The sequence below is a fragment of the Hypanus sabinus genome, chromosome 6 (assembly GCF_030144855.1).
Source record: "Hypanus sabinus isolate sHypSab1 chromosome 6, sHypSab1.hap1, whole genome shotgun sequence".
Classification (NCBI taxonomy): Eukaryota; Metazoa; Chordata; class Chondrichthyes; order Myliobatiformes; family Dasyatidae; genus Hypanus; species Hypanus sabinus.
In genome coordinates this window covers 127,978,853-128,004,857 of record NC_082711.1, presented here as the reverse complement: position 1 = coordinate 128,004,857, position 26,005 = coordinate 127,978,853, and the positions used below count along the sequence as shown (strand labels likewise).

The 26,005-nt window shown below is 48.8% G+C and overlaps 1 protein-coding gene across 1 annotated transcript in view; it reads left to right on the top strand.

The window, feature by feature from the left end:
* ncf1 (neutrophil cytosolic factor 1) overlaps nt 1–26,005 on the top strand; it is a 127,777-nt gene that overhangs the window by 14,271 nt on the left and 87,501 nt on the right. The window contains exons 3-4 of the mRNA XM_059972903.1: nt 14,747–14,822; nt 21,024–21,189. Coding sequence (XP_059828886.1) covers nt 14,747–14,822; nt 21,024–21,189 — 242 coding nt within the window. The remainder of the gene's footprint in view (nt 1–14,746; nt 14,823–21,023; nt 21,190–26,005) is intronic.

The following is a 26,005-nucleotide window of genomic DNA, read 5'->3' as shown; positions in this document are numbered from 1 at the left end:
CTGTGCTGAACATACACTTACTTTAGAAATTACCTAGGGTTACCCATAGTCTCTGAAAAGACCCTGTCGGATCCGCCTTTGCCACCATTGCTAGCAGCCCATTCCACACACTCACCATTCTGTGTAAAAACTTACCCGACATCTCCTCTGTACTTACTTCCAAGCACCTTAAAACTGTACCCTCTCTTGTTAGCCTTTTCAGCCCTGGGAAAAAGCCTCTGACGATCCACATGATCAATGCATCTCATCATCTTATACACCTCTATCAGGTCACCTCTCATTGTCCATTGCTCCAAGGAGAAAAGGCTAAGTTCACTCAACCTATACTCATAAGGCATGCTCCCCAATCCAGGCAACATCCTTGTAAATCTCCTCTGCACCCTTTCTATAGTTTCCACATCTTTCTTGTAGTGAAGTGACCAGATCTGAGTACAGTACTCCAAGTGGGTTCTGAACAGAGTCCTATACAACCATAACATTACCTCTCGACTCTTGAACTCCATCCCACAGTTGATGAAGGCCAATGTTCTTAACCACTGAGTCAATATGCGCAACAGCTTTGATCATCCTATGGACTCGGACCCCAAGATCCCTCTGATCCTCTACACTGCCGAGAGTCTTACCATTAATACTATATTCTGCCATCATATTTGACCTACCAAAATGAACCACCTCATACTTATCTGGGTTGAACTCCATCTGCCACCTCTCAGCCCAGTTTTACATCCTATTGATGTCCCACTGTAACCTCTGACAGCCCTCCACAGAATCCACAACACCATTATCCTTCGTGTTGTCAGTAAATTTACTAACCCATCCCTTCACTTCCTCATCCAGGTCATTAAAGAAAATCATAGAGAAAGGGTCCCAGAACAGGTCCCTGAGGCATGTTACTGGTCACCGACCTCCATGCAGAATATGAACCACCTACAACCACTCTTTGCCTTCTGTGGGCAAGCCAGTTCTGGATCCACAAAGCAATGTCCCCTTGGATCCCATAAGCCTTGCATGGGGTACCTTGTCCTTGTACCTGAAATCCATACACTCTACATCTACTGCTCTTCCTTCATCAATGTGCTTAGTCACATCCTCAAAAAATTCAATCAGGCTGGTAAGGCACAACCTGCTTTTGCCAAAGCCATGCTGACTATTCCTAATCATATGAGGAGTGATTGATAAGTTTGTGGCCTAAGGTAGAAGGAGTCAATTTACTCTCTCTTACATTTATACACAGTCCAGCGTCATGGAGCATACAGATCCCTTCTTTGTAGAAGTCAGCATCTAGGACCGCCAGGAAGTGTTCACAGCAGAGGTGATTGATAAGTTTACGACCTAAAGTTTGGGGGGCAAACGTTTAGGGGTAACACAAGGGGGAATTTCTTTACTCAGAGTGGTAGCTGTGTGGAACGAGCTTCCAGTAGAAGTGGTAGAGGCAGGTTTGATACTGTCATTTAAAGTAAAATTGGATAGGTATATGGACAGGAAAGGAATGGAGGGTTATGGGCTGAGTGCAGGTTGGTGGGACCAGGTGAGAGTAAGCGTTCAGCACGGACTAGAAGGGCTGAGATGGCCTGTTTCCATGTTGTAATTGTTATATGGTTATATAAAGTAGAAGGAGACGAGTTATACAGCTCTCGTTACATGCACGTGCAGTTTAACTCTGAGTGATTAAGCAGAAAATTAGAAGTTAATAACTCACCTCCTTCCACCTTAGGCCATGAACTTATCAATCACCCCTGCTGTGGACCACTTCTGCAGGTCCAAGATCCGTATGCTCAACGACTACTGGACTAAGTGTGTAAATGTAAGAGCGGACAATGTTGAAACATAAGTGTGCTAGGTTTTCTAAAATTGACTCCTTTTACCTTAGGCCACAAACTTATCAATCACCCCTCATATAGTGCCTCTCCAAATATTCATAAATCCTGCCTCTCAGGATCACCTTACCAACCATTGAAGTAAGACTCACTCGTCTATAATTTCCTGGTGTTGTGGAATCACTAAGAACACCACACACACAAAATGCTGGTGGAACACAACAGGCCAGGCAGCATCTATAAGGAGAAATGCTGTCGACGTTTCGGGCTGAAACCCTTCGTCAGGACTAACTGAAAGGAAAGATACTAAGAGATTTGAAAGTAGTGGGGGGAGGGGGAAATGCAAAATGATAGGAGAAGACTGGAGGGGGTGGGTTTCTCGGTCCGCCAGAGAAAGCAGGATCTCTCAATGGCCACACATTTGAATTCCACGTCCCATTCCCATTCTGATATGTCTATCCATGGCCTCCTCTACTATCAAGATGAAGCCACACTCAGATTGGAGGAACAACACCTTATATACCGGCTGGGTAGCCTCCAACCCAATGGCATGAACATTGACTGTCTAACTTCCATTAATGCCCCTCCTCCCCTTCTTACCCCATCCCTGATAAATACAGTTTTCCCCCCTCTTTTTCTCACTCTCTCTGTCCATCACTCTGCCTGTTCTCCATCTCCCTCTGGTGCTCCCCCCTCCCCCTTTCTTTCTTGCTAGGCCTCCCATCCCATGATCCTTTCCCTTCTCCAGCTGTGTATCACTTTCATCAATCACCTTTCCGGCTCTCAGCTTCACCCCACCCCCTCCGGTCTCCTCCTATCATTTCGCATTTCCCCCTCCCCCCACTACTTTCAAATCTCTTACTATCTTTCCTATTGGTTAGTCCCGACGAAGGGTCTCGGCCCAAAACATCAACAGTCCTTTTCCTTCTAGATGCTGTCTGGTCTGCTGTGTTCCACCAGCATTTTGTGTGTGTTGTTGTTTGAATTTCCAGCATCTGCAGATTTCCTCGTGTTTGCACTAAGAACACCAGTGACTTGGAGTATTATTTTAAGAGTTTATTAACATGATTACATGGAGTGTCTGCAGCAGTCTCCACTGCCACCAGAACTCTGATTTTAAGTTGGACAGAGCTCATACTTATACAGCAAGACAGACATCTTCACATAACCTTGTTTGGCATCCCACGGTCATGATGATCAATCGTTTAAAAGACTTCAATTATCTCTCAGCACGAGTCTAACAATTCTTCCTGCTTTCTGTTATCAAGACTCATAATTTATGCCCAGAGGTTCCAGAGGCCTAGTATCTTATTAACTGGAGTTCCTGGTACTGTGCTTATCATCCAAGGTTATTCTCGACATGCATCAGCAGTCTTAAGCCCAGCTTTTCCAGAATGGTCAAGTATCCTATTATACACTAGTTTTAACTATTTCTACCACACCTTTTCTTGAATAAGGTAAGAACATCTGCAACCCTCCAATCCTCTGGAACCTCCTCCATTCCCAATGATGATACAAAGATCATCACCAGAGACTCAGCAATCTCCTCCCTTCCCTCCCACAGTAGCCTGGGGTACATCTCATCTGGTCCCAGAGACTTATCCAACTTGATGCTTTCCAAAAGCTCTAGCACATTCTCTTTCTTAATGTCTATATACTCAAGCTTTTTAATCCTCTGTAAGTCATCCCTACAATTGCCAAGATCTTTTTCCGTAGTGAATACTGAAACAAAGTTTTCATTAAGTACCTCAGCTATCTCCACCGGTTCCATACACACTTTTCCACTGTCACACTTGATTGGTCCTATTCTCTCACATCTTATCCTCTTGCTTTTCACGTACTTGCAGAAGGCCTTGGGGTTTCCTTTAATCCTGTCTGCCAAGGCCTTCTAATGGCCCCTTCTGGGTTTCCTGATTTCATTCTTAAGCTCCTTCCTGTTAGCCTTATAATCTAGATCTCTATCATTACCTAGTTTTTTGAACCTTTCGTAAGCTTTCCTTTCCTTCTTGACAAGATTTTCAATAGCCTTTGTACACCACGGTTCCTGTACCCTACCATTCTGTCTCATTGGAACGTACCTATGAAGAATACCTGAGAACATCTGTTTCCAATTTATGCATCCAAGTTCCTGCCTGATAGCTTCATATTTCCCCTTACTCCAATTAAACACTTTCCTAACTTGTCAGTTCCTATCCCTCTCCAATGCTATGCTAAAGGAGATAGAATTGTGATTACTATCTCCAAAATGCTCTCCTACTGAGAGACCTGACACCTAACCAGGTTCATTTTCTAATACCAGATCAAGTACAGTCTCTCCTCTTGTAGGCTTATCTACATATTGTGTCAAGATACCTTCCTGAACACACCTAACAAACTCCACCTCATCTAAATCCCTTGGCTCGAGGGAGATGCCAATCAATATTTGGGAAAATAAAATGTCCCACCATGAGAAACCTGTGATTATTACACCTTTCCAGAATCTGTGTCTCCATCTGCTCCTCGATATCCCTGTTACTATTGGGTGGTCGATTAAAAAACACCCAGTAGAGTCATTGACCCCTTCCTGTTCCTAACTTCCACCCCCAGAGACTCAGACAAACCCTCCATCACTTTCTCCTTCTCTGCAGCTGTGAGACTATCTCTGACTAGCAATGCCACGCCCCTCACCTCTTTTGCCTCCCTCCCTGTCCTTTCTGAAACATCTAAAGCCTGGCACTCTAAGTAACCATTCCTGCCCCTGCACCATCCAAGTCTCTGTAATGGCCACAACATCATAGCTCTAAGTACTGTTCCATGCACTAAGCTCATCCATTTTGTTCATAATACTTCTTGGATTGAAATAGACACATCTCAAACCATCGGTCTGAGCGTATCCCTTCTCTATCACCTGCCTATCCTCCCTCTTGCACTGTCTCCAAGCTTTCTCTATTTGTGAGTGAACCGTCCCTTCCTCCATTTCTTCAGTTCGGTTCCCAACCCCCAGCAATTCTAGTTTAAGCTCTTCCCAATAGTCTTAGCAAACCTCCCTGCCAGGATATTGGTCCCCCTTGGATTCAAGTGCAACCCGTCCTTTTCGTACAGGTCTCACCTACCCCAAAGAAGGTACAAACAATCCAGAAATCTGAATCCCTGCCCCCTGCTCCAATCCCTCAGCCACACATTTACCCTCCACCTCATCCTATTCCTGTACTCACTGTCACGTGGCTCAGGCAATGAGATCCTGCTTCTCAACTTCCTTCCCAACTCCCTGTAGCTATAGAGTCCCCATTACTTCTGCCTTCTTCCTTTCCTCTGTTGCTTCCCTCAGGTAGTCCGCCCCTCCCCAAACAGGAATACTTATTGTTAAGAGGGACAGCCACAGGGGTACTCTAGTATCTGCCTCTTGCCCTTCCCTCTCCTGACCGTTACCAACTTAGCTGTCTCCCGAAGCCCTGATGTGACTTCTTGCCTATAGCTCCTCTCTATCACCTCCTCACTCTCCCTGACCAGATGAAGGTCATCGAGCTGCATCTCCAGTTCCCTAACGTGGTCCCTAAGGAGCTGCAGCCCAACACACCTGGTGCAGGTGTGGCCGTCCAGGAGGCTGGGTGTCTCCGGGACTTTCCACATCTGACACCCAGTACAGAACACCAGCCTCACAAACATACTTCATGTTTCTATGCAACACGTACAACACGCTGGAGGAACTCAGCAGGTCGGGCAGCATCCATGGAAACGAGCAGTCAACGTTTCCGGCCCAGACCCTTCGTCAGGACTGAAGAGGGAGGGGGCAGGAGCCCTATGGGTAGTAGAAGAAGGCAGAATCATGAGAGGTGATAGGCAGCTGGAAGAGGAGGCAGAGTGAAACTGGGATGGGGGAAGGGAGAGGGAGGGAATTACCGGAAGTTTAAAAATTCAATGTTCATACCAAGGGGCTGGAGACTCCCCAGACAGTAGATGAGGTGTTGCTCCTCTAACCTGAGTTTGGCCTCATCATGGCAGTAGAGGAGGCCGTGTATGGACTTATCCGAATGGGAATGTGAAGCCTCCAGCCGCCTTCTCTTCTCCTTCCTCACGTCCAAGAAGGAACACAAGCTTGCCCACCTGCAGCCCATGACGATGACAACCTCCACCCCGGACCCCAATCCCTCGGACTTCGACTTCTCAGGCCTTCAGCAGGCTGAAGACCCATCCACCTCTGACTCTGGCCGGAACCACGGCCTCCCGGACATGGGCATCAGCCCCCGGCAGGCCATGGACTCGCTCGCTTCTGACTCGGACCTCAATTCTGGTGCCCTGCAGGCCACAGGCTCCAACACCCCCAGCTCTAGATCCAGCTCGGACCAAGATCCTGACCCTTTCCAGACCAGGACCGTTATTGCTGCCGCTGGGTCCTACCACTTGTCTTATTCTTCTACTACCCCCTATCCTCCCCGCGACTCCCAACCTTCCCTCCACCACTCATCCCCCTCCATTCCTCTGATCCCTCATCCTCCCCTCAGCCCGCTCTCCCTGAATATCCCAACATCCCTCTCCCTCCTGAGACCTCCCACTCTTTACCCTCCTCTGACCCCAGCCCCAACCCTTGCCGTGTCTTCACCACCCCCTCTGACTGTCCCCTCTGAGGCAGAACATTGTCCTTAGCAAGGGCCTCACTTTTGTCCCCCTCCATCCACACCTCAGTCAGATCCGTGCCCGCCATACTGCTGAACTCTTCTTCCATCGCCTACGTCTCCAAGCCTACTACATTAACAAGTATTCCCCTCCCCCATTGATGATCCCTTCTCCCGTCTTCAACCCTCCTCCTCCTGGACACCCCCACCGAGCCTTCTACCTTCACTCGATCTTTTCATCTCCAACTGTTGCCGAGACATCAACCGTCTCAACTTCACCACTCCTCTCTCCTGTTCCAACCTCACTCCCTCTGAACGCACTGCCCTCCACTCTCTCCACACTAATCCTAACCTCACCATCAGACCTGCAGACAAAGGAGGTGCCGTAGTAGTCTGGCGGACGGACCTCTACCTCACTGAGGCCAAACAGCAGCTCTCCGACACCTCCTCTTACTTACCCCTGGAACAGGACCCCCCCAAAAAACATCAAACCATTGTCTCCCGTACCATCACCGCCCTTATCAACCCCGGAGACCTTCCATCCTCAGCCAAAAAACTCTCAATTCCCACACCCCGCACTGCTCGATTTTACCTCCTCCCCAAGATCCACAAGCCTGACTGTCCCGGTAGACCCATAGTTTCAGTCTGCTCCTGCCCCACTGAACTTGTATCTGCCTACCTGGACTCCATTTTGTCACCCATAGTTCAGTCCCTTCCCACCCACCTACATCTGGGATACATCCCATGCCCTCCACCTCTTCAATAACTTCCAGTTCCACCTCATTTTCACGATGGATGTCCAATCCTTATACACTTCCATTCCCCATGAAGAAGGCCACAAAGCCCTCCGCTACTTTCTGGACAATCGACCTCACCAGTTCCCCAACACCACCACACTCCTCCAGTTGACTGGTACTGGAACTGGTACTCACACTTAATTACTTCTCTTTTGGGTCTTCCCACTGTCTTCAGACCAAAGGGGTAGGTATGGGCATTCACATGGACCCCAGCTATTCCTGTCTCTTTATGAGGAATAGTCTATGCTCCAAATCTATACTGGTACTGCTCCTCAACTTTTCCTTTGCTATATTGATGACTACATTGGTGCTGCTTCCTGTACCCATGCTGAGCTCGTCAATTTCATCAACTTTGCCTCTAAATTCCACCCAGCCCTCAAATTCACTTGGTCCATCTCGGACACTTCTCTCCCCTTTCTTGATCTCCCGGTCTCCATCTCTGGAGACAGACTGCCCACTGACATCTCCTATAAACCCACTGATTCTCATAACTACCTCGACTGTACCTCTTCCCACCCTGCCAAATGCAAAAATGCTATTCCCTAATCCCAGTTCCTCTTTCTCCGCCGCATCTGCTCCCTGGATGAGGCTTTCCATTCCAGGACATCTCAAATGTCCTCTTTCTTTCAGGATCGTGGTTTCCCTTCTACTGTCATCAATGATGCCCTCACCCGCATCTCCTCCATTTCCCACACTTCGGCCCTCACCCCATCCTCCCATCACCAAACGGGGACGTTGTTCCCATTGTCTTCACCTATCACTCCATCAGCCTCCGGATCCAGCATATTATCCTCCGCAATTTCTGCCACCTTCAACAGGACCCCACCACTAAGCACATTTTTCCCTCTCTACCCCTCTCTGCTTTTCACAGGGATCATTCCCTCCGTGACTGCCTGGTCCACATGTCCCTCCCCACAGATCTCCCACCAGGTACTTATCCCTGCAAGCGTAAGTGCTACACCTGTCCCTACACCTCCCCCCTTACCACCATTCCGGGCTCCAGACAGTCCTTCCAGGTGAGGCAACACTTCACTTGTGAGTCTGTTGGGGTCATCTATTGCATCTGGTACTCCCGGTGTGGACTCCTCTACATCGGCGAGACCAGATGCAGATTGGGGGACAGCTTCATCGAGCACCTCCGCTCGATCCGCCACAACAGACAGGATCTCCCGGTTGCCACTCACTTCAACTCTGCTTCACATTCCCACTCAGATATGTCCATACACGGCCTCCTCTACAGCCATGATGAGGCCAAACTCAGGTTGGAGGAGCAACACTTCATATACCGTCTGGGTAGCCTCCAGCCCCCTGGCATGAACATCAAATTCTCTAACTTCTGGTAATTCCCTCCCCCTCCCTTTCCCCCATCCCAGTTTCACTCTGCCTCCTCTTCCAGCTGCCTATCACCTCTCTCATGATTTTGCCTTCTTCTACCCAGTGCTTTCCCCTTACATTCCTTCTTCACCTTTCCTGCCTATCCCCTCCCTGCTTCCCCTCCCCCACCCTTTGATCTTTCCTCTGATTGGTTTTTCTCCTGACACCTACCAGCCTTCTCCTTCCCACCCTCCCCCCACCTTCTTTATAGGGCCCCTGCCCCCTCCCTCTTCAGTCCTGATGAAGGGTCTCAGCCCGAAACGTTGACTGCTCGTTTCCATGGATGCTGCCGGACCTGCTGAGTTCCTCCAGTGTGTTGTATGTGTTGCTTTGACCCCGGCATCTGCAGTGTACTTTGTGTTTACTTACTGTTTCTATTCCTCATGGGTAACTCACCTCACATTGACCCAATATTAGCAACATAGAAAACCTACAACACAATACAGGCCCTTTGGCCCACAAAGTTCTGCCAAACATGTCCCTGCCTTAGAAATTACTAGGCTTACCTATAGCCCTCTATTTTTCTAAGCTCCATGTACCTACCCAAAAGTCTCTTAAAAGACCCTATCATATCCACCGCCACCACCGTTTCCGGCAGCCCATTCCACACATTCACCACTTGGAGTAAAAAACTTACCCCTGACATCTCCTCTGGACCTACTCCCCGGCACCTTAAACCTGTGTCCTCTTGTGGCAACCATTTCAGCCCTGGGAAAAAGCCTCTGACTATCCACATGATCAATGCCTCCCATCATCTTATACACCTCGATCAGGTCACCTCTCATCCTCCGTCTCTCCAAGGAGAAGAGGCCGATGTCACTCAACGTGTTTTCATAAGGCATGCTCTCCATAAGGCACATCCTTCCTGTAATGAGGCGACCAGAACTGAGCACAGTACTCCAAGTGGGATCTGACCAGGGTCCTATATAGCTGCAACATTACCTCTCAGCTCCTAAATTCATTTCCACGATTGATGAAGGCCAATACACCATTCACCTTCTTAACCACAGAGTCAACCTATGCAGCTGCTTTGTGTGTCCTGTGGACTTGGACCCCAAGATCCCTCTGATCCTCCACACTGTCCAGAGTCTTACCATTAATACTATATTCTGCCATCATATTTGACCTACCAAAATGAACCACATCACGCTTATCTGGGTTGAACTGCTTCTGCCACCTCTCAGCCCAGTTTTGAATCCTATCAATGTCCCGCTGTAACTGAGTGTCATAAGGTGGGCACTGGGAGCGGACCCAAATGCAAGACACAGATGCTGAAGTACTGGGAACTGGACTAGAGTTGGGGACGGGGCAGGACACAGACTAGGAGCTGGGACAGGAACACAGACTTTGGCCAGGAAAGCAGGACCAGGTCAAGGAACTGGGAACCAGGAGCCTGGGCTTGGACTCCGAGCCAGAGACTGGACAAGGACCCAGAAACTGGGTCTTGACTCAGGCTCAGACCCTGGAACTAGGTGAGGACATGACATGGCTACAGGACTGGATGTGGCTTGGGTTCTTTGAAGCTTGGCTGTAGAACTAGACATGGAACTCCTGCAGAGGACGAGGTACATGGACAGGACAAGTACCAAAAGCCTTGATTCAATCTCGGGACACAGGAACACAGAGCCTTGGTCTCGAGAGAGAACAGGAACACAGAGGATGGAACACCAAGCCAGGACCCCGCCTTAGGAACAGGAATTGGGGCCAGGGCTCTACAAAGAGTCAGGACACCTCCTAGGGAGCACGACAGAGAGCCAGGACCCATACACAGAACAGAGATGGTTCTCAACACAAGGTAGCAGCAAACAGCCAGATCTATCTAGTGAAGGCATGGACACAGACAGTTCCGAACAATCTTGTTCCACAAGCAGAACCTGACATCATTACAGGCAAGGGCTTCAGGGGGGAAGGAAAGGAACAGTCCAGCAAATGAAGCTGAACACAGGAGCTATTTATGCAGCCAGCACAAAATGAGAATCAGGTGCCTCAATTAGAGCACCCAACAGAACAAGGAAAAACTGGAAAACCAGGAATAAGGAATAGTGGACCAGACCGTGAACCAGAATGTGGTCTTCACGGTCCAGACTGTGAACCGGAATGCGGTTTTCACGGACCAGACCGTGAACCGGAATGTGGTCTTCACGGACCAGGACTTCACGGTCCAGACTGTGAACCGGAATGTGCTCTTCACGGACCAGACTGTGAACCGGAATGCGGTCTTCATGGTCCAGACTGTGAACCGGAATGCGGTCATCATGGTCCAGACTGTGAACTGGAATGTGGTCTTCACGGACCAGACTGTGAACCGGAATGTGGTCTTCACGGTCCAGACTGTGAACCGGAATGTGGTCTTCACGGACCAGACTGTAAACCGGAATGTGGTCTTCACGGACCAGACTGTGAACCGGAATGCGGTCTTCACGGTCCAGACTGTGAACCGGAATGCGGTCTTCATGGTCCAGACTGTTAACCGGAATGTGGTTTTCACGGACCAGACTGTGAACCGGAATGTGGTCTTCACGGACCAGACTGTGAACCGGAATGGGGTTTTCACGGACCAGACTGTGAACCGGAATGTGGTCTTCAAGGACCAGACTGTGAACCGGAATGTGGTCTTCACGGTCCAGACTGTGAATCGGAATGTGGTCTTCACGGACCAGACTGTGAACCGGAATGTGCTCTTCACGGTCCAGACTGTGAACCGGAATGTGATCTTCATGGACCAGACTGTGAACCGGAATGTGGTCTTCACGGACCAGACTGTGAACCGGAATGTGCTCTTCACGGACCAGACTGTGAACCGGAATGTGGTCTTCACGGTCCAGACTGTGAATCGGAATGTGGTCTTCATGGACCAGACTGTGAACTGGAATGTGGTCTTCACGGACCAGACTGTGAACCGGAATGTACTCTTCACGGTCCAGACTGTGAATCGGAATGTGGTCTTCACGGACCAGACTGTGAACCGGAATGTGGTCTTCACGGTCCAGACTGTGAACCGGAATGTGGGCTTCACGGACCAGACTGTGAACCGGAATGCGGTCTTCAAGGACCAGACTGTGAACCGGAATGTGGTCTTCACGGTCCAGACTGTGAACTGGAATGTGGTCTTCACGGACCAGACTGTGAACCGGAATGTGGTCTTCACGGTCCAGACTGTGAACCGGAATGTGGTCTTCACGGACCAGACTGTGAACCGGAATGTACTCTTCACGGTCCAGACTGTGAATCGGATTGTGGTCTTCACGCACCAGTCTGTGAACCGGAATGTGGTCTTCACGGACCAGACTGTGAACCGGAATGTACTCTTCACGGACCAGACTGTGAATCGGAATGTGGTCTTCACGGACCAGACTGTGAACCGGAATGTGGTCTTCACGGTCCAGACTGTGAACCGGAATGTGGACTTCACGGACCAGACTGTGAACCGGAATGTGGACTTCACGGACCAGACTGTGAACCGGAATGTGGTCTTCACGGACCAGACTGTGAACCGGAATGTGGTCTTCACGGACCAGACTGTGAACCTGAATGTGGTCTTCACGGACCAGACTGTGAACCGGAATGTGGTCTTCACGGTCCAGACTGTGAACCGGAATGTGGTCTTCACGGACCAGACTGTGAACCGGAATGTACTCTTCACGGTCCAGACTGTGAATCGGATTGTGGTCTTCACGGACCAGACTGTGAACCAGAATGTGGTCTTCACGGACCAGACTGTGAACCGGAATGTACTCTTCACGGACCAGACTGTGAACTGGAATGTGGTCTTCACGGACCAGACTGTGAACCGGAATGTGGTCTTCACGGTCCAGACTGTGAACCAGAATGTGGTCTTCACGACCACACTGTGAACCGGAATGCGGTCTTCACGGACCAGACTGTGAACCGGAATGTGGTCTTCACGGTCCAGACTGTGAACCGGAATGTGGTCTTCACGGTCCAGACTGTGAACCGGAATGTGGTCTTCACGGACCAGACTGTGAACCGGAATGTGGTCTTCACGGACCAGACTGTGAACCGGAATGTGGTCTTCACGGACCAGACTCTGAACCGGAAGTGGTCTTCACGGACCAGACTGTGAACCGGAATGTGGTCTTCACGGTCCAGACTGTGAATCGGAATGTGGTCTTCACGGACCAGACTGTGAACCGGAATGTGGTCTTCACGGACCAGACTGTGAACCGGAATGTACTCTTCACGGTCCAGACTGTGAATCGGATTGTGGTCTTCACGGACCAGACTGTGAACCGGAATGTGGTCTTCACGGACCAGACTGTGAACCGGAATGTGGTCTTCACGGTCCAGACTGTGAACCAGAATGTGGTCTTCACGGACCAGACTGTGAACCGGAATGTGGTCTTCACGGTCCAGACTGTGAACCGGAATGTGGACTTCACGGACCAGACTGTGAACCGGAATGTACTCTTCACGGACCAGACTGTGAACTGGAATGTGGTCTTCATGGACCAGACTGTGAACCGGAATGTACTCTTCACGGACCAGACTGTGAATCGGAATGTGGTCTTCACGGACCAGACTGTGAACCGGAATGTGGTCTTCACGGTCCAGACTGTGAACCGGAATGTGGTCTTCACGGTCCAGACTGTGAACCGGAATGTGGTCTTCACGGACCAGACTGTGAACCGGAATGTGGTCTTCACGGACCAGACTGTGAACCGGAATGTGGTCTTCACGGTCCAGACTGTGAACCGGAATGTGGTCTTCACGGTCCAGACTCTGAACCGGAATGTGGTCTTCACGGACCAGACTGTGAACCGGAATGTGGTCTTCACGGTCCAGACCATGACACCGATAGCCCTCCACACTATCCACAACAAATCCAACCTTTGTGTAATCAGCAAACTTACTAACCCATCCCTCCACTTCCTCATCCAGGTCATTTATAAAAATCATGAAGAGAAAGGGTCCCAGAACAGATCCCTGTGACACACCACAGGTCACAGACCTCCATGCAGAATATGACCCGTCTACAACCACTCTTTGCCTTCTGTGGGCAAGCCAGTTCTGGATCCACAAAGCAATGTTCCTCTTGGATCCCATGCCTCCTTACTTACTCAATGTCTTGCATGAGGAACCTTATCAAATGCCTTGCTGAAATCCATGTACACTACATCTAACTGCTCTACCTTCGTCAATGTATTTAGTTACATCCTCAAAATATTCAATCAGGCTCGTAAGGCACAACCTACCCTCGACATTCCTAATCATATTATACCTCTCCAAATGTTCGTAAACCCATCTATCCTGGGTGAAACATATAGATGCAATCATAAAAGATGGAGTGCCAGTGGTTTTAAATCTTTAAGAGCTTGAGAAGATTTAGTATGTCACCAAAGACTCTTGCAAATGCCTACAGATGTATCACAGCATGTATGGAGGCTGCAGAGGATTGTGGACTCAGCCAGTTCCATCATGGACAAAAACCCTACTATCGAGGGCATCTTCAAGAGGTAATGCCACAAAAAGCTGGCATGGATCACTAAGCACCTCCACATTCCAGGAGATGCCCTCTTCTCATTACTACCATCAGGGAAGAGGTACAGGAGACAGTCAACAACATAGGGACAACTTCCCATTGACTGGTTATGGTCCCTGATCCTCCCATCTGGCTTCACAATCCAGCATCTGCTTTGCCCGTCTCATGCACAGTGCTGACTGGGGCTGTCGCTCCACAGCTGCAGCTGTGCCACCCTTGGGTTTTGCTTTCCTCACCATGGTAGAATTGCTGAAACACTTGGTCCACCATGATAGCATTTGTGAGCTTATTACACCTAGCCTGCAGGCCACACGCTGTCATAGTTTCTTCTCAACTTTGTTGAGCTGATGGCTCTCAAAATGTTCGTTGTGTATAGTGCCTGTCAGAGGGCAGGTCTACTGCGGAAGTGAGCTGAGGTGGTGCTCTGGCCTCCGCTTTTTCAGCAGGAGCCCATAGCCAGTAAAGAGCTGTCTCTCCAGATTGACCTGCTGAATGTTTTCAACATTTTCTGTTCCCAATGCAGATTTCCAGCATCTACCTTTCAATTAGTTACTTTTTTCTAGAACTCTTTCTTGAGCAGGGGTTCGGTGTTTCTGAGTCAGGAATGCTGTATAGGTACAATATGTGTTGCAGTTTTGCACTAACAATTTTGTTCTTTTATATCAGAAAATGCTGAAGGAACTGTTTCCTATTGAAGCTGGAGAAATAGATCCCAAAGCCAGGACACTTCCACATTTACCAGGTTGGTCAGAAACAGTGATAATTCTAGAAGAGTGTCAAATGACTTTATGCTTGGAATGTAGAAGATTGAGAGAAGATTTGATGTAGAAAATTATGAGGGGTATAGATAGGGTAAATGCAAGCAGGCTTTTTCCACTGAGGTTGAATGGGACTACAACCAGAGGACATGGGTTAAGAGGGAAAGATAAAAAGTTTAAGGGGGACATGAAGGGAAACCTCTTCATTCAGCGGGTCACAAATGTGTGGAATGAGCTGCTAGCAGAAGTGGTGCATGCAAGGTCGATTTCAAAGTTTAAGAGAGGCTTGGATAGGTACATGGATGGTAGGAATATGGTCCCAGTGCAAGTCAATGGGACTAGGCAACTTAAATGATTTGGCATGGACTAGATGGCCAAAAGGCCTGTTTTTGTGCTGTATTTTTCTATAAATGTTCCTTTATTTGAGAAATGGCGGTAAAGATAGGCCAGGAAAATAAAGTCTGTGACTCTGTGACTCTAATAACACAAGCAGTTACTGGAAACAATTCTGAGGGACAGGATTAATCCATGTTTCAGGTTCAAAGTACATTTGTTATCAGAATATGTCTAAGTTATACAGCCTTGAAATTTGTCTGCTTACAGGCAGCCACAAAACAAAGAACTCAATTTAATAAAAGGCCAATGTGCAGAGAGAGAAAAACAAACATAAATCATGCAAACAATAAAAGCAAGTGACATCATTCAGGATGATGAATACAAAGACATAGACACGAAGCCCGGAGCAGGCCCAAAGCCGCAGCCTCAGTTCATCAGGCAGTGGGGAAAATCATCATGAAGCTCACAGACACGAAGCCCAGAGCAGCTGTAGTAGGACACAGCCTCAGTGCCATGGCTTGCCATTGTAGAGCAGCAAGCAGCCTGACCCACACCTGTGGTCCCCAACACCCAGCCTTTTCAATCCATCTAGCCAGGCATTTAAATTGTACAAAGACCTTGCACTCAGACCCAAGCAGTGTATTCAGTGTCTGCCGAGTTCCAGCCCATACCTGAACTTTCCAAATCAGCCTGGCGCTTAGATCAATCCAACCTCACTCTCAATTTAGGTAGATGGGCTCTGAAACTCCTCCACTCTGATTTCACTCACTCCAACTCCAACTTCATCTCAAACATGTCTCAAGCACATTCTGACTCTATCTTGTACCCACACGCCTTGACCCTTGGATCAGCCTCACCTTTTCTGGAGTGATTTTATCCCCTGGAGTGTAGAAGAATGAAGGGAGATTTTATGGAGGTATACAAAATAGGAATAAAAGGATTACCGTATGAGGAACGTCTGGCAGCTCTTGGGCTGTATTCCCTGGAGTTCAGGAGAATGAGGGGGGATCTCATAGAAACATTCTGAATGTTAAAAGGCCTGAACAGATTAGATATGGCAAAGTTATTTCCCCTGGTAGAGGTGTCTAGGCAAGACTTCAAGATTGAAGCACCTCCACTTAGAACAGAGATGAGGAAAAATTACTTCATTAAAATGACTTCATTAACTTTGCCTCCAACTTTCACCCTGCCCTCAAATTTATCTGGTCCATTTCCGACTCCTCCCTCCCCTTTCTTGATCTTTCTGTCTCCATCTCTGGAGACGGCCTATCTACTGATATCTACTATAAGCCTACAGGCTCTCCAGCTACCTGGACTATTCCTCTTCCCACCGTCTCTTGCAAAAATGCTATCCCCTTCTCACAATTCCTCCGTCTCCGCCGCATCTGCTCTCAGGATGCGGCTTTTCATTCCAGGACGAAGGAGATGTCTTACTTTTTTAAACAAAGGGGCTTCCCTTCTTCCACCATCAACTCTGCTCTCAAACGCATCTCTCCCATTTCCCGCACATCTGCCCTCACTCCAACTGCCCAATGCCCCACTCGGGATAGGATCCCCTTTGTCCTCACTTACCACCCCACCAGCCTCCAGATCCAATGTATAATTCTCTGTAAGTTCCTCCACCTCCAACGGGATCCCACTACCAAGCACATCTTTCCCTCCCCCCCCTTCTGCTTTCCACAGGGATCGCTCCCTACGCGACTCCCTTGTCCACTCGTCCCCCCCATCCCTTCCCACCGATCTCCCTCTTGGCACTTATCCTTGTAAGCGGAACAAGTGTTACACCTGCCCTTACACTTCCTCCCTCACCACCATTCAGGGCCCCAGACAGTTCTTCCAGGTGAGGCAACACTTCACCTGTGAGTTGGCTGGTGTGGTATACTGTTTCCAGTGCTCCCTGTGTGGCCTTTTATATATTGGTGATACCCGACGCAGACTGGGAGACCGTTTCGCTGAACACCTACGCTCGGTCCGCCAGAGAAAGCAGTGTCTCCCAGTGGCCACACATTTTAATTCCACGTCCCATTCCCATTCTGATATGTCTATCCATGGCCTCCTCTACTGTCAAGATGAAGCCACACTCAAGTTGGAGGAACAACACCTTATATACCGGCTGGGTAGCCTCCAACCTGATGGCATGAACATTGACTTCTCTAACTTCCGTTAATGTCCCTCCTCCCCTTCTTACCTCATCCCTGACATATTCAGGTTTTTTTTCCCCTCCTTTTTTTTCTTTCTCTCTCTGCCCATCACTCTGCCTGTTCTTCACCTCCCCCTTTCTTTCTCCCTAGGCCTCCCATCCCATGATCCTTTCCCTTCTCCAGTTCTGTATCCCTTTTGCCAATCACCTTTCCGGCTCTCAGCTTCACCCCACCCCCTCCGGTCTCCTCCTATCATTTCTCATTTTCCCCTCCCCATCCTACTTTCAAACCTCATACTATCTTTCCTTTCAGTTAGTCCTGACGAAGGGTCTCAGCCCAAAACATCGACAGTGCTTCTCCTTATAGATGCTACCTGGCCTGCTGCGTTCCACCAGCATTTTGTGTGTGTTGCAAATACCATTAATTTATTCTCTAATTTCCCTGATACCCATTAGTATCAGAGACGACACTGTGTTAAACAAAAGGAACTGTGTTATCTATAAAAATTGAAACTCCCCTAGACTTGGCCTGAAAACAACAGTAAAAGATTAATTCTTTCCATCGACTAAAAAGGTGTGAATTATTAGGGTTACATACGTGAGTTTATTGTAAAAAAATAATTGGGACCTTAATTTTTTTAATATAGGCAAAAATCTTATTTCGTTTCGCAGGGTGATTTAACCCTTTCACTTTAAGACTAAGTAAGTTAAGTAGTATAAACCATTTTAATATTATTCAAAAGTTAGAGAGATAATCCCTGAAATGATTAATAAAGCTAAACAATGACCTTTGAAATAAGGTAACCAAGCAACAGATATGGCTAAGAATCCAAAACAGCTTCCAGGGAAAAAAACTCAACCCTCCTCCCCCACTCCCTCCCAAGGAAAGAAAGTCGACACCTACACCTAATGATAACACCCCCCCCCTCCCCCCGAGAACCTACTGGCTTAGCTCCAAATTAATTTCAAGGTTAGAAGTATTCCAACCTAGTCAAAACAGCAGATAAAAAAGAAACACTTAATTCTGATATCAAGAACTCTAGAGAAAGAAGTATAATATGAAATAATATGAACACACAAAGTATTAGCTCGTTAAAGTCTTATTCTCAAAATAAAGCCTTAAAAGGATCAAAAAGAGAGTTGACTATAAGGTTTACTAAAGGTAAAATACGCAGTTAGTCACGTAAAAAAATAATAAACAGTCAATTTTCTGACTCCAAAAATCTCTGAGCCTCTGAACTGAAACGGAACCATAACCCACTGTGTAACTCTGAGCCGAGCTGGATACTGTAAAGAAGGTTTAGAATTTTTGTTGAACAGCTCTGACATGACACTTTTAAACTTAACACGCTCCCTCATGATCTCTGCTGAGAAATCCTTGACAATCCTAATCTTCTTGCCATTGTAATCGATCATATCTTTCCGACAGGATTCACAAATGATAAGGTCCTTTGTTTGAAATTCATGAAAACAGATAATTACTGAACAAGGTCTGTTTCCAGCCACTCTGTGAGCTCGGTGAATCATTGGTGTCAACTTTAAAAATATTAGGGAATATCTGCAAAGTTTGCAAAGAATTCCGTAGGGTGATCACCTTCAGTTAACTCTTCGAGGCCAAGAATTCATAAGTTATTTCTTCTGCTTCTTTTCTGTGTTTTTGCAGCAACTCCATAATAGAATCCAAAGATGTAGAGGGATCTTCTTTTTTAGTACCTTTAGCAGTTCTTGTAGCCATGGTAAGACAATGTCACATTCAAAAGTAAGGTTTCAAATCAGGTTGGGAAGTAAGAAATGTAAAGTAAACCAGGAGCAGCTGCAAAAAGCTGTTATTCCATCCACAGCCAGCAGAAAAGTCAATTTGCTAAGTATCAATTGGCATCTCCCTAGTGCAAAGGGTTTAGATGGGGTGGAGTTTGTTACCCGTGTTCAGGAAGGTTACAATGGGACATTGATAGGATGCAAAACTGGGTTGAGAATTGGTAGATGGAGTTCAACCCAGAAAAGTGAAAAGTGGTTCATTCTGTTAGGTCAAATAAAATGGCAGAATATAATAGTAATGGTAAGACTCTTGGCAATGTGGAGGATCAGAAGGGTCTTGGGGGTCCACAGGACACTCAAAGCTGCTGCACAGGGTGACTCTGTGGTTAAGAAGGAATACGGTGTATTGACCTTCATCGATTGTGGGATTGAGTTTATGAGCCAAGAGGTAATGTTGCAGCTATATAGGACCCTGGTCAGATCCCACTTGGAGTACTGTGCTCAGTTCTGGTCACCTCACTACAGGAAGGATGTGGAAACCATAGAAAGGGTGCAGAGCAGATTTACAAGGATGTTGCCTGGATTGGGGAGCATGCCTTATGAGGATAGGTTGAGTGAACTCGGCCTTTTCTCCTTGGAGTGACGGAGGATGAGAGGTGACCTGATAGAGGTGTATAAGATGTTGAGAGGCATTGATCGTGTGGATAGTCAGAGGCTTTTTCCCAGGGCTGAAATAATTGCCACAAGAGGATACAGGTTTAAGGTGCTGGGGAGTAGATACAGAGGAGGGGTCAGGGGTAAGTTTTGTACTCAGAGAGTGGTGAGCATGTGGAATGGGCTGTCGGCAATGGTGGTGGAGGCAGATACGATAGGGTCTTTTAAGAGACTTTTAGATAGGTACATGGAGCTCAGTAAAATAGAGGGCTATGGGTAAGGCTAGTAATTTCTAAGGTAGAGACATGTTTGGCACAACTTCATGGTCTGAAGGGCCTGTATTGTGCTGTAGGTTTTCTATGTTTCTAAGTTATGAGGTGTCTCTCACATAATATGTCATTGACCTGTATGATGGAATCCATGCTGGCTTTGTAGCCAAGCGTGCAAATGATAAAAAGATAGGTGACATGCAGCATTGAGGCAACGAGGAGCCTACAGGAGGACAAATTAGAAGAATGTGCAAGAAGTAGCAGATGGAAAACAGCGTAGGTAAATGTATGGTCTTGTGTTTTGGTAGAAGAAAACAAAGCGTAGATGATTTTCTAGACAGGGAGCAAACCCAGAAATCAGAGGTGCAGAGGAACTTGGGATCCAAGTGTAGGATTCACTAAAGGTGAACTTGAAGGTCAAGGCAGTTGTCAGGAAAGCAATGCTTGCATTCATTTTGATCAGACTAAAGTATAAAAGCAAAGACAGAAGCTGAGGCTTTATAAAATATTGGCCAGACCACATTTGGAATGTTGTGAGTGCTTTTATTGAATAAAGGATGTGCTAGTGTTGAAGAGAGTCCAGAGGAGGTTTATGAGAATGAACCCAGGAATGAAAGGGTTAAATGTGTGGAGCATTTGATTGCTCTGGACCTGTACTCACTGGAGTTTATAAGAATGAGTGGGGGAATCTCTGTGAAACCTATTGGCAATTGTTAGGCCTTACAGAGTGGACTTTGAGAGAATGTTTCCAATAGGCGGGGAATCTAGGACTAGAGAGTATAGCCTCAGAATACGAGAGTGTACATTTAAAACAGAGGTGAGGAGGAATTTCTTTAGGCAGAAGCTGGTGAATCTGTGGAATTTATTGTCACAGTCTCTGTGGAGGCCACATTATTGGGTATATGTAAAGCAGAGGCTGATAGGTACTTGACTAGTAAGGGCCATGAAATTGTGGAGTAGCCTCTATGGATCAGGTGGCCTAATCACACTCCTATGTCTTGTTTTCTAATGGTCTTTACCCTTCACAGCTCCCAGATGGTTGGAAGGTCACAAAACCACAGAGAACAGACAGAGCACCCTAGCTGACTACTTACAAATGCTGCTCAGCCAGCCTCCCAAGATCTCACGCTGTCAGTGGATTATAAACTTCCTTCAGGTTCGCCCTGATGATGTTGCTGTGCCTAATCCTCACCCGTGAGTATGATCCATCCAATCATCACCCTTCTGCTTCATGTAGACAGTCAGGGGCCAGGACAGAAAGAGGATGTTGATAAGATGGAGGGAGCAATGGCAATGACTGATAAGTGTAAGGTGGTGGTGGTGCACTTTACCAGGAGTAATGAGAGTAGAACACACACCAAGAATGATAGGGCTTTAGGGAATGTTCATGCACTGGTAAATGGGATTAGCATGGAAGATTTTCGGCTTGGACAGGGTGGGCTGAAGATTTATTTCTGTAATCAGCTCTTTTCATTTTGGAGAGATCCCAGACAATTCAAAGTACTGCACAAATAATCATACTATTGAAGAAAGGATAAACTCCACAGAATCCCTATCCTCTGGCTAAAGAAATTTCTCATGGACAGTTAGCTTAGCTTCAACTATTGGCAAAAGTGGGAATTCTTTCCTGAAGAAGAAGAGGATTTGGAAAATATTGTCAGTCAAGTAGAAGTCATCTGGTTTTATGAAAAGGAAATTATGTTTGATAAATCTCTGGGTTTCTTTGAGGATGTGAAAATGTTGGCAATGGGGAAACCAGTGGTTCTAATACAAAAGGACACAGGGCACAATAGGATTTGGGAGTGAAGCACAGGCAGGGACTGGTGTATTGACAGTGTTGGGAGTGAAGCACAGGCAGGGACTGGTGTATTGACAGTGTTGGGAGTGAAGCACTGGCGGGGACTGGTGCATTGACAGTGTTGGGAGTGAAGCACTGGCAGGGACTGGTGGATTGACAGTGTTGGGAGTGAAGCACTGGCGGGGACTGGTGGATTGACAGTGTTGGGAGTGAAGCACTGGCGGGGACTGGTGCATTGACAGTGTTGGGAGTGAAGCACTGGCAGGGACTGGTGGATTGACAGTGTTGGGAGTGAAGCACTGGCGGGGACTGGTGGATTGACAGTGTTGGGAGTGAAGCACTGGCGGGGACTGGTGGATTGACAGTGTTGGGAGTGAAGCACTGGCAGGGACTGGTGGATTGACAGTGTTGGGAGTGAAGCAGGCAGGGACTGGTGGATTGACAGTGTTGGGAGTGAAGCACAGGCAGGGACTGGTGGATTGACAGTGTTGGAAGTGAAGCACTGGCAGGGACTGGTGGATTGACAGTGTTGGGAGTGAAGCACAGGCAGGGACTGGTGGATTGACAGTGTTGGGAGTGAAGCACAGGCAGGGACTGGTGGATTGACAGTGTTGGGAGTGTTGCACTGGCAGGGACTGGTGGATTGACAGTGTTGGGAGTGAAGCACTGGCAGGGACTGGTGGATTGACAGTGCTGGGAGTGTTGCACTGGCAGGGACTGGTGGATTGACAGTGTTGGGAGTGAAGCACTGGCAGGGACTGGTGGATTGACAGTGTTGGGAGTGAAGCACTGGCAGGGACTGGTGGATTGACAGTGTTGGGAGTGAAGCACAGGCAGGGACTGGTGGATTGACAGTGCTGGGAGTGAAGCACAGGCAGGGACTGGTGGATTGAGTGTTGGGAGTGAAGCACAGGCAGGGACTGGTGGATTGAGTGTTGGGAGTGAAGCACAGGCAGGGACTGGTGGATTGACAGTGTTGGAAGTGAAGCACTGGCAGGGACTGGTGGATTGACAGTGTTGGGAGTGAAGCACAGGCAGGGACTGGTGGATTGACAGTGTTGGGAGTGAAGCACAGGCAGGGACTGGTGGATTGACAGTGTTGGGAGTGAAGCACTGGCAGGGACTGGTGGATTGACAGTGTTGGGAGTGAAGCACTGGCAGGGACTGGTGGATTGACAGTGTTGGGAGTGAAGCACTGGCAGGGACTGGTGGATTGACAGTGTTGGGAGTGAAGCACAGGCAGGGACTGGTGGATTGACAGTGTTGGGAGTGTTGCACTGGCAGGGACTGGTGGATTGACAGTGTTGGGAGTGAAGCACTGGCAGGGACTGGTGGATTGACAGTGTTGGGAGTGTTGCACTGGCAGGGACTGGTGGATTGACAGTGTTGGGAGTGAAGCACTGGCAGGGACTGGTGGATTGACAGTGCTGGGAGTGTTGCACTGGCAGGGACTGGTGGATTGACAGTGTTGGGAGTGAAGCACTGGCAGGGACTGGTGGATTGACAGTGTTGGGAGTGAAGCACTGGCAGGGACTGGTGGATTGACAGTGTTGGGAGTGAAGCACTGGCAGGGACTGGTGGATTGACAGTGTTGGGAGTGAAGCACTGGCAGGGACTGGTGGATTGACAGTGTTGGGAGTGAAGCACTGGCAGGGACTGGTGGATTGACAGTGTTGGGAGTGAAGCACAGGCAGGGACTGGTGGATTGACAGTGTTGGGAGTGTTGCACTGGCAGGGACTGGTGGATTGACAGTGTTGGGAGTGAAACACTGGCAGGGACTGGTGGATTGACATTGTTGGGAGTGAAGCACTGGCAGGGACGGGGGGACTGACAGTGTTGGGAGTGAAGCACAGGCAGGGACTGGTGGATTGACAGTGTTGGGAGTGAAGCACTGGCAGGGACTGGTGGATTGACAGTGTTGGGAGTGAAGCACTGGCAGGGACTGGTGGATTGACAGTGTTGGGAGTGAAGCACTGGCAGGGACTGGTGGATTGACAGTGTTGGGAGTGAAGCACTGGCAGGGACTGGTGGATTGACAGTGTTGGGAGTGAAGCACAGGCAGGGACAGGTGGATTGACAGTGTTGGGAGTGTTGCACTGGCAGGGACTGGTGGATTGACAGTGTTGGGAGTGAAGCACTGGCAGGGACTGGTGGATTGACAGTGTTGGGAGTGAAGCACAGGCAGGGACTGGTGGATTGACAGTGTTGGGAGTGAAGCACAGGCAGGGACTGGTGGATTGACAGTGTTGGGAGTGTTGCACTGGCAGGGACTGGTGGATTGACAGTGTTGGGAGTGAAACACTGGCAGGGACTGGTGGATTGACATTGTTGGGAGTGAAGCACTGGCAGGGACGGGGGGATTGACAGTGTTGGGAGTGAAGCACAGGCAGGGACTGGTGGATTGACAGTGTTGGGAGTGAAGCACTGGCAGGGACTGGTGGATTGACAGTGTTGGGAGTGAAGCACAGGCAGGGACTGGTGGATTGACAGTGTTGGGAGTGTTGCACTGGCAGGGACTGGTGGATTGACAGTGTTGGGAGTGAAGCACTGGCAGGGACTGGTGGATTGACAGTGTTGGGAGTGAAGCACAGGCAGGGACTGGTGGATTGACAGTGTTGGGAGTGTTGCACTGGCAGGGACTGGTGGATTGACAGTGTTGGGAGTGAAGCACTGGCAGGGACTGGTGGATTGACAGTGTTGGGAGTGAAGCACAGGCAGGGACTGGTGGATTGACAGTGTTGGGAGTGAAGCACAGGCAAGGACTGGTGGATTGACAGTGCTGGGAGTGAAGCACAGGCAGGGACTGGTGGATTGAGTGTTGGGAGTGAAGCACAGGCAGGGACTGGTGGATTGAGTGTTGGGAGTGAAGCACAGGCAGGGACTGGTGGATTGACAGTGTTGGAAGTGAAGCACTGGCAGGGACTGGTGGATTGACAGTGTTGGGAGTGAAGCACAGGCAGGGACTGGTGGATTGACAGTGTTGGGAGTGAAGCACAGGCAGGGACTGGTGGATTGACAGTGTTGGGAGTGAAGCACTGGCAGGGACTGGTGGATTGACAGTGTTGGGAGTGAAGCACTGGCAGGGACTGGTGGATTGACAGTGTTGGGAGTGAAGCACTGGCAGGGACTGGTGGATTGACAGTGTTGGGAGTGAAGCACTGGCAGGGACTGGTGGATTGACAGTGTTGGGAGTGAAGCACAGGCAGGGACTGGTGGATTGACAGTGTTGGGAGTGTTGCACTGGCAGGGACTGGTGGATTGACAGTGTTGGGAGTGAAGCACTGGCAGGGACTGGTGGATTGACAGTGTTGGGAGTGAAACACTGGCAGGGACTGGTGGATTGACATTGTTGGGAGTGAAGCACTGGCAGGGACGGGGGGATTGACAGTGTTGGGAGTGAAGCACAGGCAGGGACTGGTGGATTGACAGTGCTGGGAGTGAAGCACTGGCAGGGACTGGTGGATTGACAGTGTTGGGAGTGAAGCACAGGCAGGGACTGGTGGATTGACAGTGTTGGGAGTGTTGCACTGGCAGGGACTGGTGGATTGACAGTGTTGGGAGTGAAGCACTGGCAGGGACTGGTGGATTGACAGTGTTGGGAGTGAAGCACAGGCAGGGACTGGTGGATTGACAGTGTTGGGAGTGTTGCACTGGCAGGGACTGGTGGATTGACAGTGTTGGGAGTGAAGCACTGGCAGGGACTGGTGGATTGACAGTGTTGGGAGTGAAGCACAGACAGGGACTGGTGGATTGACAGTGTTGGGAGTGAAGCACAGGCAGGGACTGGTGGATTGACAGTGTTGGGAGTGAAGCACAGGCAGAGACTGGTGGATTGAGTGTTGGGAGTGAAGCAGAGGCAGGGACTGGTGGATTGACAGTGTTGGGAGTGAAACACTGGCAGGGACTGGTGGATTGACATTGTTGGGAGTGAAGCACTGGCAGGGACGGGGGGATTGACAGTGTTGGGAGTGAAGCACAGGCAGGGACTGGTGGATTGACAGTGTTGGGAGTGAAGCACTGGCAGGGACTGGTGGATTGACAGTGTTGGGAGTGAAGCACAGGCAGGGACTGGTGGATTGACAGTGTTGGGAGTGTTGCACTGGCAGGGACTGGTGGATTGACAGTGTTGGGAGTGAAGCACTGGCAGGGACTGGTGGATTGACAGTGTTGGGAGTGAAGCACAGGCAGGGACTGGTGGATTGACAGTGTTG